The following is a 13,317-nucleotide window of genomic DNA, read 5'->3' on the forward strand; positions in this document are numbered from 1 at the left end:
ATACACATTACTTTTGTCCACTTTCCACTCAAAAACTACTTCTGATTTTCTGTCTGTGGAAACTGATTTCTCGTTCCGGTCCAGTGTGTCGCAGCAAACTGGTAAAATCTATTACACAGGATCCCATTTCTTCTCACAGACAGAAATAGATTATCACACCAGCATAAATCTGCACCCCTTCAACTTACCCATATTCCTCACTGAAGCAACATAACTGCTGGTATTCCTAATCCAGCTAACTCCTCTGTCCCTAGCTGGCATGGGCATCCAACTCTATCTTATATATAGTTACGTCCACTATCTTTATAGTTTACTTTCCCTGTCTCTCTCTCTCTCTCTCAGCCCCTACACCATTTAGGTGCTGTCGACCAATGCGTGTGTATGTATCTTTAAGAAGCTATCTGAGGGCTTGCCCAAGTGTATAAATACTGAGCACGTGCAAACCTGACTGCCATTTTGTAGTAAGCTGTTGAGATGTAAGCATGTACGCCTGTAAGCTCTGTTAATCAGTTCAAATATATTTTATGATTCTGCCTTCCATCCTGATGTGTTTCTATGTAATAAAGCATCTAAACAAATTACTCCACCTGTTAGTCTTCTATATTACAGAAGGATGAGCGACAGGTGCCATTACATTCCTAACCCCTTCCTCAAATTTCGGCTTCCCCAAATGAAGTATGTGGCTGCTCCCTGCATCAACTTAATTACTTAGCTACATTTGTTAAATAGGGTAGAGTATGGATCTAAACAGACATTTTTCAGACTCAGCCTGGAAGCAATGCCTGGTTAAGTGACTTGCTCAGAGCCATACAACAAGCAGGAAAGATGAAGGCTGAGAAAATCATCAAACCCCAGACAACAGGATGAAGCTCAATAACAATGTGTACCTTGTTTACAGCTATATCAAACTCCAAGGTTGCAAAACACTGGAATTAATTATGAAAGTCTTTGTTGACTGCTGGTTTGTTGACATGGGTGCATCCAACTGTGGTTCAATGAAAGGCAGATCCATCAGATAAATGAATACTACAAACAACTTAGTCACTCACGATAACACTACGAACATCAAGTCTTTGGATCTTGGACTTTATTCAAAAAAACTTTTCTGCAGAGCCTAGTTCAAAGAAAAGGAACTCCACCACCATACCCAAAGCAGATAAAACACTAACTAAACAAAGAAGAAAGGAAACAAAGCAAAAAAGAAGCAATATCTGGGGTAGACACATTAAGATTCCTGAAAAAACAAACTATGTAATGCCAGAAAATGGTCAGAAGATGGAGAAATATCATCTTAATTTTTTCAGGATAACATACAACATAGCTCAGCTACCTTCAGAAATTGCAATTCCCCTATAGAGTAACAAAAATATATACATATTCACCATAAGCCATCTGCTGGATTGATATCGGTGACTTCCCATCTTCACTAATTGCTGCCAAACCTTCATCAGCTTTTCTGAAAAAATTGTCAAAAATATTCATGGTTACATTCAGTCTGCAAAATTTTTACCACACTACAACACTATATTTGCAGATGATATTGAATAAAAATAAATCCTTAAATCAAATCAGAAAGTTTTCAACATACAAGTGGAAACAATCTTGGGAAAAATAGTACTGTAAGCAAAGCAGCTGTAATTTACAACTGTAACAAAAGAAAAATAACCTAGCTATTACTGTAATTATGGTCAAAAGGCTCAGTTTACCTTTTGGCAAATGTGAACAATAAAGATTTAAATGGGATTACAAAATGTCTTTAAATTTAAAAACATAACTAGAGAAAGGAGGACATATCCCTCAGTATGCTTTGTTAATAATGTTCCTACAAAATACTTGAAGACTTTCAAAATTTTCCCTCCAGTTTCAGAACATGAAATAACTACACTAGGAAACGTAATGTGAAGTATTCTTTTCAGTAATAATTACCATTCAACCTTAATAATTTCTGTCATTCTTCAAATGTTAAATACATCTAAAACAAAACATGACTATTTTTGTTACTACCATTACCTTAAAAATTGCAAGACAGAGAAATTCACATTTAAAACTTTTAAGATTTCAGAGGGAATTTAAAGAAAATTAAATCTCTTCATTTTAAAATCAGTACAGCTTGGCTCCATGGTGCATAGGGATGGAGCCCTAATTGTGACTCAGGCACCCTAGGTTCAAGTAATGGCCCCAGCTCTGGAGCAGCCAGTCAGGGAGGGACAGAATTGAAGGGATGTACTCTCTCACCTCTCCCAGAGGGGTGGGGAGGGTTGCACACACTCAAAGGCATTGTGGGATGTACAATTTCTTGAGGAGAGACAAAAGAACTCACCACTCATGTTCTGAGGTTGCTTGAAGGGAATGGCCCTTGCGGAAGTAAAACGTTGTCCCCCACAGTCAGATCATCGCTTATCACTCAATGTGCTTCACAGAGAATGTGCAAGGGTTAGGGCCACAAAACAGCAGCAAAAACTTAAACGACCCCCAATGACTATCATAATAATGACCTTGCTCAGCTGACTCTCGTTTTGGTGATAAGGAATGACTGGGCTGATTGTCCTTGCTGTTTGCTGGTCAGTAAAAGACAGCGCAAAAAAAAAAAAAAAAAAAGCTAAAACTGGACAAACCTATTTAAGATTTGGCTGACACCCTCTTACCTAATTAAACTAGCTTCACAGTCGTACAACTGTGGTGAAAAGTAAAAAGTCAAAATTATTCGACATCATTGCTAGAAACAAACTGCTGGCAGTGATTCGCTAAGGGAAGCAACAACTGAGGCACTGAAAATTGGGGAAATATACTCGAAAAGTTGAATCCCAGTCACTTAGTGACCAAGGGCAGAGAAGCCATAATGGGTTTGCTTGTACATGGAATTAAGTTGACCACAAGTGCTCCAACAGCAGAAAATCACCGAACATGGCTAGAAAAGCACCCCCTCCCCCAATCTGTAAAGATACAGTCTTGGGTTGGTTTCAAAAATGTGTATGAGCCTTTAAATGTGTCCTGTGACTGGGGATTTCCTACACTAATTATCAGGAATCTCTCTGTATTATCTTGCAAGCAAGCAACAGGACATTAGCTCCTCAAGTGGAGGATAAGCAGGAGCTTGCGTGAAGGTTCCAAAAAGACTGTCTCAAATCAGCACAGGAAAACTTTTAACAAGCTTTCACAAAAGTGCCTCTTCAGATTAAAAAAACACTGAAGAAGTATAACTCTGCAAAAGATTGTTTTTGGAGTTTTGTTTGCACTTTTCTGACCAGACACATCTTTACCTGCTGGAGCTTTACTTTCATTTGTTTGTTCAGCTTGCTTGAAGACCCAGGAGACATGGAGTACAATGACCCAGTCAAAGCCTGATGTGATTTTGGTGGAGCAAACTTAGCTCTGTAATCTGGGCTTGGGAGAGGCTGGCATCTTTGTACGCAGTCTGCTGATGAAAGAGCTTAAAAGGCCATGCTTTTGTGCCAAAGAAAACCTTGATGGTACTGTATAGGATTATTTAAAAGCCAAGTGTCTATATTCTCCTCCTTTTTAGTTTTTCCTTTCTTGTCTTACCTTCAGTAATCTTCAAGATTATCTCTACTAAACATACTGTATAAACAATATTCATATGTTACTACCTGCTCTACTTTTAATTGCATGTCTAAACCACTATGCTTATGTAAATATCTTATGCAATCATATGTTATTATCTGCTATATTTTTTTATAACTGAATGTATAAACCACAATGCCCATGTAAATATCTTAATTATAGTATGCTAACAATTGTTCTGGAGCTTTTCTCCCCGGGCCTCCGCTGAAAACAGACAGCTCTGTCCAGTCGGACCTCCCCAGTAAACAAATGTAAAATAAAAATAAATAAAGACAGACAATATTTTTCTTTCCCTTATGGATGTATATATGTATGGATTTGTGTGTGTGTGTGTGTGTGTGTGTGTGTGTGTGTGTGTGTATATATATATATATATATATATATATATAAAAACAGAAACAGTGGTGCCCAAAAAGTCAAAAATGAGAAAAATAATGCCCTTCCGCGTGGAACTGCCAAAATTCAAAATTGAAAAGTACTCACAGAAAACTTCTGGTGAAGGAGGCCCAGCGACAAAGTTGTTAAAAATCTAGTCCATCAACAGGCATGATAGGCGTGGTCCTGTAAGTAATCCAAAGGAAACAGCAGCAGCATAAAGTATCATTCAACAGCTAATCCAACAACAAACAAAATCAGCGTGGTCATGAAGTAGGTCCAAAGTTCACAAACACATGATTCATGAAATATGAAGCCAAAGGAGGTCAAAACCAGTAAAAAAAAGCAAATGAGTTTATTAAATGAGTGACCCTTGATAATATTACCAAAAATAGTAGGGTTATGCATGCTCGTTCTGTGTAAGAATGCTGGGGTGTAGCAAGGTTTGCGATATACCTTAGTAGACAGTCTACCTTCCTTTTTGTATATTGTAGTATCTAAGTAGTCAACACTGTTCAATGAGTAGTTCAATGTAAACTTCAGAAAACATTCCTCTTTGTTGATGTTTCCTACAAGTGTTATGAGTTCTTCCTGTGAACCTTTCCATAGAAAAAACAGGTCATCTACAAACCTTCGATAGAATGTTATGTTGGGCTGGTTAAGTATATGGGTAAGTTCCCATGTGACCATCACTAAGTTCGCATAGCTGTTTGCACAGCTTGTGCCCATCGCTACACCTTTTTTCTGTCTATAATATTTGCCATCATAGAGAAAGACATTGTTTTCGAGTGTGAGTTCCAAAAGTAAGCATAGAAAATCAATTTTCTGAGGATCATAATTCACCAGTTCACCTAGTAGTGATTTCAGACAGTCAATGCCTTCATGATTCGGTATACAAGTGAATAAAGAAACTACATCCATCGTGACTAAATAAATGTCATTCATGTCTGGTTTGTGATGTGAATACTGAAACAAGTCGACCAAGAACTGTTCTGTATCTTTCAAAATGTAAGTGTAATTACTCAGAACTTTTTTGAGTTCATGTTCTAAGTAAACAGATAAGGGTTCAGTTGACCAACCTGAACCTGATACAATGGGCCTTAAATCAGGGGCAACTGGATTTTTGTGCACCTTAGGTAATCCATGGATAACAGGTACTAGATGACTCCTTACTGTGAAGAAATTCAGCAATTCCTCGGATATTATGTTGAGGTCTCTACAGTCAATTAGGTTGTTATTGATATTCTGTATTTCATCCACAGTGTCCTTTGGAATGGTTTCATATGCTTCACTAGTTAGCATTTCTGTCATTCTGATGTTGTAATAACTGGAGTCCATAACTACTACCGGGCCTCCTTTGTCAGCAGGACAGATGGTATCAGGTTCAGGTTGGTCAACTGAACCCTTATCTGTTTACTTAGAACATGAACTCAAAAAAGTTCTGAGTAATTACACTTACATTTTGAAAGATACAGAACAGTTCTTGGTCGACTTGTTTCAGTATTCACATCACAAACCAGACATGAATGACATCTATTTAGTCACGATGGATGTAGTTTCTTTATTCACTTGTATACCGAATCATGAAGGCATTGACTGTCTGAAATCACTACTAGGTGAACTGGTGAATTATGATCCTCAGAAAATTGATTTTCTATGCTTACTCTTGGAACTCACACTGAAAACAATGTCTTTCTATGATGGCAAATATTATAGACAGAAAAAGGTGTAGCGATGGGCACAAGCTGTGCAAACAGCTATGCGAACTTAGTGATGGTCACATGGGAACTTACCCATATACTTAACCAGCCCAACATAACATTCTATCGAAGGTTTGTAGATGACCTGTTTTTTCTATGGAAAGGTTCACAGGAAGAACTCATAACACTTGTAGGAAACATCAACAAAGAGGAATGTTTTCTGAAGTTTACATTGAACTACTCATTGAACAGTGTCGACTACTTAGATACTACAATATACAAAAAGGAAGGTAGACTGTCTACTAAGGTATATCGCAAACCTTGCTACACCCCAGCATTCTTACACAGAACGAGCATGCATAACCCTACTATTTTTGGTAATATTATCAAGGGTCACTCATTTGCTTTTTTTTTTTTACTGGTTTTGACCTCCTTTGGCTTCACATTTCATGAATCCTGTGTTTGTGAACTTTGGACCTACTTCATGACCACGCTGATTTTGTTTGTTGCTGAATTAGCTGTTGAATGATACTTTATGCTGCTGCTGTTTCCTTTGGATTACTTACAGGATCACACCTATCGTGCCTGTTGATGGACTAGATTTTTAACAACTTTGTCGCTGGGCCTCCTTCACCAGAAGTTTACTTTTCAATTTTTTGGCAGTTCCACGCGGAAGGGCATTATTTTTCTCATATATATATATATATATATGGGTCTACTTGAAAACATCTAAAACCCATAAAACCATAACATCTAATTTCATAACATTGAGACCAGAACATCTAAAACCCATAACATCGAATTTCATGACATCGAAAATGTGTATCGGAACATCGAACACTACAAATCGCATGCAAATAACAGCCTCTCCACATATAATGACACCAAACTACCAAACACACTTTTTACTATGTTTCTGCAGGGAGGCAAGCCCCCCTGCACCCCCTATGCCCCCATAAATTAAATATACCAACTCCAAGATCGCACTATAGTGGGAAAAATTTAATTTCCTAAACCCACTGCATCAAGCCCCCCTGCAGAAATTTAGTAAAAAAAAAGTGTGTTTGGTACTTCGGAGTCATATGTGGAGGGGATCTTATTTTCATGTGATTTGTAGTGTTCGAAGTTCTGATGCACATTTTAGATGTTATGGGTTTTAGATGTTCTGGTTTCAATGTTATGGGTTTTAGATGTTTCGAAGGGGACCCCATATATTTATTTATTTTTTTTTAAATAACCATGTGCATAGGCAGTTGGCCAAGGACTTGCCACATGCAATTCCTCATAATACTTCTGAATGAAAGTGCACGTGCATGATACTTTGGCCTGTTAATTTCCAATAAAGCTGTTGCCATTGTTTCCTAAAAGAATTTCTGATGATGGTTTTGTGATCTCCCAATAAGGTTTTTTTTTTTAATTTCACACTTCACACACATCAGGACAGAGTCAGACAACCAAGATCCTTACCACCAAAATGGATGATGTAAGCTGTACATGACCTTTTTCTGTCTGGTGGTTTATCTAGCTCCCCTTGGTGCACTACTGACCCATTCTTTACCTGGTCCAACCTGAAGCAGGACCCCACATCACCATTTGGAGACAGCACATTCCTACAAAGGGCAGAAATTAACTTCCCAGTAAACAGATTTGCCAGAGTTGTGGAAGTCTAAAATAAGTGCCAGACAACCACCATCTACAGCACATTCCTACAAAGGGCAGAAATTAACTTCCCAGTAAACAGACTTGCCAGAGTTGTGGAAGTCTAAAATAAGTGCCAGAGAACCACCATCTACAGTTGACATGGATTTTTTTCTTCTTTTTGCTTCTGGACTTTGAGCTGTTCCTGCGTTTCCAATGTGCGGCAACTGTACACACTGCCCACTGGTGTATCCATACCCTCAATGTTTGCAGGCTAATCATACAATGCATGCACCAGAGGCTAACTTTCTCGTCCCATCTTCCCATCTGCAGGGAGCAATACGCCCCCCCCCCCAAAGAAAGGGACCTGACTTGCCAAATTCTCAGTTCTACTCCTTTCAATGAACTCTTCATATTCTGGGTCCACTTCTCAAACTTTGATCACATGCCTTACGTCAGGAACACAATAATATGTGCCAATGAATCTGTTCAAATCCACATAAATCTTTGACTTCTATATTTCACTTCCTCTCTGGTCTTGAAACTGGTTTAAAATAATCCTCTCTAGATCAGATGAGCTATTTAGATAATACAATTTTAACTCATGAGATGCACATTCATCAAGTCTGCTAAATAACATAGACCAATTTTATCGAACTCTTATGTGGAAAGATTGTCTTACTTCAGCAGTCTGTAGTATGCAAACCGAAATGCCTCTTGTAGCAATACAGACACAGCTGCTCCAAATATCAAGAGCCCATACTGAAGACTGGCATTCTCTTGGTTACTCAAATGGACTGATACAAACCAAATCAGAGATGACAGCAGGAGAGACACCAGCCAGAAAAATGCACTGAAAGAAAATACAGGGAGGAAAAATACATTACCTGCTTTTGTTCAAATGATATCATTGTCAGCATTACTTGAGGATGTTTCCTCAGTCAATGAATATTTCAATATTACTCATAAAACTAACCAAGATAAACAAAATGACTGTCAAGAATTTTACTGTTACTGTTGAGGTACAATACATAATTTCAGCAGCACAAATCAATTATCTGCTCAGTCCATTTTTTACAGCTACATTTGCTAATAAAAAGAAGCAGTTGAATCTTACAGTTATCACCATAATTTTTTATTCACAGTTCTTCTCTCCATTTCCTGCTACCTGTGCATTAATGAGAAATTAACTAAATTAGTATTATTAATATAGGCCAATGGGTGATACAATGGTTAGTGTTTGGTTTGATTCTGACATTGGGATACTACGCGGAGTCTGCATGTTCTCCTTTTGCCTACATAGGTGTTTATCTGAGTAATCTAACTTTCTCCCAGCACCTCAAAATCCTGTTAATTCACTGGAAACTATGAACTGTCTATATGTTAATATACAACTCCTTATTAAATCCATGAACTACAAATGGAAGATTAACACTTGACCGAATACAAGTTACAGCTGACTTTTCAAATTGAAAACAATATACAGTAAAATTTCTGAGAATTGCACTTCTTTATCTCAAACAAGCACAAGTACAACTTAACACTAAAAAAAGGACATAAAACATATTTCCAAGTATTTTGCAAGACTGAGAGGCTAGGACTCCCACAAATAACACAATAAAACTGTCGGAACACTATTGAAGAATCAAAGAACATATACAATAGAACTTCAAAAACACAAAACGGCAAAGGAGCCTGTAATAAGCTTTCGTCTTTTATTAGTATCAAAGACTTCTTCAGACAATGAAAAAATGTGAAAACCTCATATATATAACAAAAAGCTACTAGTGGGTGGTCTTAATATATATAATAACCAGTGATCAACAGACATGTAAAAAATGAAAGGCAATCAAAGAATGGTGACCGTGCCAACAATGACATAATGAGTAATGTAGGCTGTCAATCAGTAAAATTAGCATAAAGAGTCAGTATGAAAGGAAAACTAACGAAACCACCTAAGTGCACACTTGATATTTATGTTTTCATTGATGCCCGGAGGTGCATCTGCACTGAGTCTCAACTGCCAAAGTAGTTCTTTATACTCTAATAGTGTATTAACATCACCAAAAAAGTTATTGACATGTTGTAAAACAAAAATTTAAAACTAATAAAACCCTGACATGTCCAACTGTGCTTAGCTAAAGCATTTCTCGGGTCTCTGTTTCTAACAGCAGCTAAATGTTCTCTGATCCTAGAGGACAGTTTCCTAGTGGTTTTACCCACATAAAAAGCAGGACAAGAATCACAGACTGTAGCATAAACCACATTACTAGTCTTACAGTCAAAATGATTTTGAAAAGTGATGTTATAATTGTTGTGTTTGAATTTAAACAAAGGTCCTTTAACAATGTGAGGGCAAGTGACACAGTTGCCACAGGGAAACATTCCTTTAGAAAGCTCTCCAGAAGGTGAAAAGTCAATAAGGAAAGGAGAGTCTCTATTCTCAAAAGAAACTCTGAGCGTCCTGGATCTCTTGTATAAAAATGAGTGAGTTTCACCAAGTCTACTTGCAACTTCTTGACTATTAGTGAGAATCTCCCAATTGGATAGAATGACATTCCTTATGTTAGTGGAATCCAAACAAATAGGGATAGGAAAAGCAATAGTCCAATTTTGCATATTATCCTGTGTCAAAGATATGGCTGAAGCTGTAGAAGGAATTAACGGGGACCGGAGCAGAAATAGAAGTAGAAATGGGACATGTGTTAGCCAAAACATCCTGAGAGAGCAAAATATGTCAATAACTTCTTTGGTGATGTTAATACACTATTAGAGTATAAAGAACTACTTTGGCAGTTGAGACTCTGTGCAGATGCACCTCCGGGCATCAATGAAAACATAAATATCAAGTGTGCACTTAGGTGGTTTCGTTAGAGTTTTCATTTCATACTGACTCTTTATGCTAATTTTACTGATTGACAGCCTACATTACTCATTAGGGCATTGTTGGCACGGTCACCATTCTTTGATTGCCTTTCATTTTTTACATGTCTGTTGATTACTGGTTATTATATATGTTAAGACCACCCACTAGTAGCTTTTTGTTATATGAGGTTTTCACATTTTTCATTGTTTGAAGAAGTCTTTGATACTAATAAAAGACGAAAGCTTATTAGAGGCTCCTTTGCTGTTTTGTCCATTTTTGAAGTTCTATTTTATATATATATATATATATATATATATATATATACACACACACACACACATACATGTGTATATATATATATATATATATATATATATATATATACACACACACAATAAAATATCTCTAGGGGCTACACTACCCTCTGCTGGCTACAAATTAACTCAACCTCAGGGGGATGGAGGGTGGGGGAGTAGCCCTCTAAAAACCTTTTTTTATATGGTCAACACAGTTATGATGCACTCGTCTGTTAAACAGCTGATTGCCAAGAACTATCTGCTACACTCTTCTAGTTGAAATATCAATTGTTAAACACACAGAAAATGGAAAATGGAGAAAAAACGAAAAAACTAGTAACACCAAGTGTTCTCCGTTGTACAGGATCCATAATAGTAATAAAGGTAAATCTCCGTCAGAAAAACTATTCAGTCCACAACCAAGTAATAATTAGTGTAATTTATTAAAATACAATGCAAAATAGATTTAGCGCTTTCATTTCCAATACAGGAAACTTCATCAGAATGAATAGCATTGTTCTACTTGCATATTTACATTGTTCTGTACTAATTATATGCAATTTAATTTGTTGCAATTAACACATTTCAATTAATACATTCAAATCACTTTGGTTGAAAATAAAGCTACAGTACACCATATAAAAACAAGACAAGACATGAAATATGTGCAAAGAATAATTTCTATGTATAAGTATATAAATATATATATAAATATATATAAAAAAGATGTATATAGAGAGAGACACATAACTATCTAAGAATATAAGAATATGCATATGTTGTCATACATCTTTGAAACCTGTGTATTTCAAAATTTTATACATATATAAAAAAAAAACTTTTGGAAAGAAAACATAAACTGAACAACATCAAAATTAAACTATAATATATGTATATGTATAATATACTTTTTTGTTATGACATATAGTTCTAACACCAACTTAATAAGAAGAGCTGTAAATAGGACATGGGACATCTTTAAGAGTATGCCTAATAGGTTAGATATATTTAATAGGCACTTATGTTATAGTCTCAGAAGGGGTCCTAACCTCAAAAATATTTTCGAGAAAACTAGACAGGAGATTGATGAAATGAATAAGAAAAAAGGAACTTTCCGGTGTGGAAGATGCTCCCAATGCACATTTATAGCGAATACAAGTGAACTATCAATACCTACTATTCCATTATGCTTTAAGAGCAAACAACATTATACTTGTTATACAAGAGGGATAGTATATTTAGTTTACTGTACCCATTGTTGGGCTTATTACGTAGGGAAGACAGAAAGACATTTAAGACAAAGAATATATGAGCATATGTATGATGTCAACAGGAAAAAGGAAACAAATGCACTTTATAGACACACATTGTCATGTAGGGAAGCTAATTTTAAATTTTGGATTTTGGAAATGTTACCTAGGGATAGTAGAGGGGGAGACTGGGAAAACCAGTTAAGTTACAGAGAACTGATATGGCAATTGCGACTGGATTCCAATACACCCCCAGGAATGAATGATTATGTGTCACTTTTACCTGCCCTAAGGTTAAGGGCTAACAAAGTTAAAATCAACAAAAGAAAAGTTATGAACAAGAATTAATAATTCATTAAGCAGATACGATAATTTAATGCATAACATACAGAACTCACATGCAAAACTTATACAAAATTTCTAGTTATCAGTGCCAATATCAATGTCAATTTCACTACTATTACAATTTTATCATATCACAATTTTATCATATCCTTATTACATAATTCAAAATTAACTTTAAAATCAATTTTATTACAATATCACTATTATTATTTTCTATAGAAAATATACATATACACACACATATATATATATATATATATATATATATATACACACACACATATATATATATATATATATATATATATATACACACACATATATATATATATATATATATATATATATATATATATATATATATACATAATACAATATATTTGTTTCATATTATGAAATGAGGGGCATATATTAGGGATCACTGTATTATGAGGTCTAGCTGAAGAGACTGGTTATACATATATTATACATACACATATACATATATTATAGTTTAATTTTGATGTTCAGCTTACATGTTTTCTTTCCAAAAGTTTTTTTTTTTTTTAATATAAAATTTTAAAAATACACAGGTTTCAAAGATGTATGACAACATATGCATATTCCTATATTCTTAGATAGTTATGTGCCTCTCTATATACATCTTTTTTATATATATATTTATATACTTATACACAGAAATTATTCTTTGCACATATTTCATGTCTTGTCTTGTTTATATATGGTGTACTGTAGCTTTATTTTCAACCACAGTGATTTGAATGTTTTAATTGAAATGTGTTAATTGCAACAAATTGAATTGCATTTAATTAGTACAGAACAATATAAATATGCAAGTAGAACAATGCTATTCATTCTGATGAAGTTTCCTGTATTGGAAATGAAAGTGCTAAATCTATTTCGCATTGTATTTTAATAAATTACACTAATTATTGCTTGGTTGTGGACTGAATAGTTTTTCTGACGGAGATTTACCTTTATTACTGTTATTATCCATCAACGGTTCGTGGGACTGCCTTTACTGGATCCTGTACAACGGAGAACACTTGGTGAAACATCAATTGTGCATTACTGTTTAATATTTTATTTAATCCAAAGCTACTCTTTCATTTGCCATTCAAACATGCTGTAAAAATATGGGGTGTGTACATACACAAGCATAAATACAACAGTTTTGCCCTTGCAGCCCCTGCTATGTCTTAAAAAGGCTTAAGATCAAATTACTTAAATACAAGTAAGAGTAAATGGAAGATAAAAGATTTTGC

At 35.5% G+C, this 13,317-nt stretch overlaps 1 protein-coding gene across 2 annotated transcripts in view; it reads right to left on the minus strand.

Moving 5' to 3' along the window:
• APH1A (aph-1 homolog A, gamma-secretase subunit) overlaps positions 1 to 13,317 on the minus strand; it is a 543,117-nt gene that overhangs the window by 436,578 nt on the left and 93,222 nt on the right. For both annotated transcript variants that reach the window (XM_044079916.1, XM_044079915.1), the window contains exons 2-3: positions 7,978 to 8,148; positions 1,383 to 1,456 (exon numbers count right to left, since the gene is read on the minus strand). In XM_044079916.1, coding sequence (XP_043935851.1) covers positions 1,383 to 1,456; positions 7,978 to 8,148 — 245 coding nt within the window. The remainder of the gene's footprint in view (positions 1 to 1,382; positions 1,457 to 7,977; positions 8,149 to 13,317) is intronic.

The sequence above is a fragment of the Protopterus annectens genome, chromosome 8.part0, assembly GCF_019279795.1.
Source record: "Protopterus annectens isolate FY-2018-M chromosome 8.part0, PAN1.0, whole genome shotgun sequence".
NCBI classification, from domain to species: Eukaryota; Metazoa; Chordata; order Ceratodontiformes; family Protopteridae; genus Protopterus; species Protopterus annectens.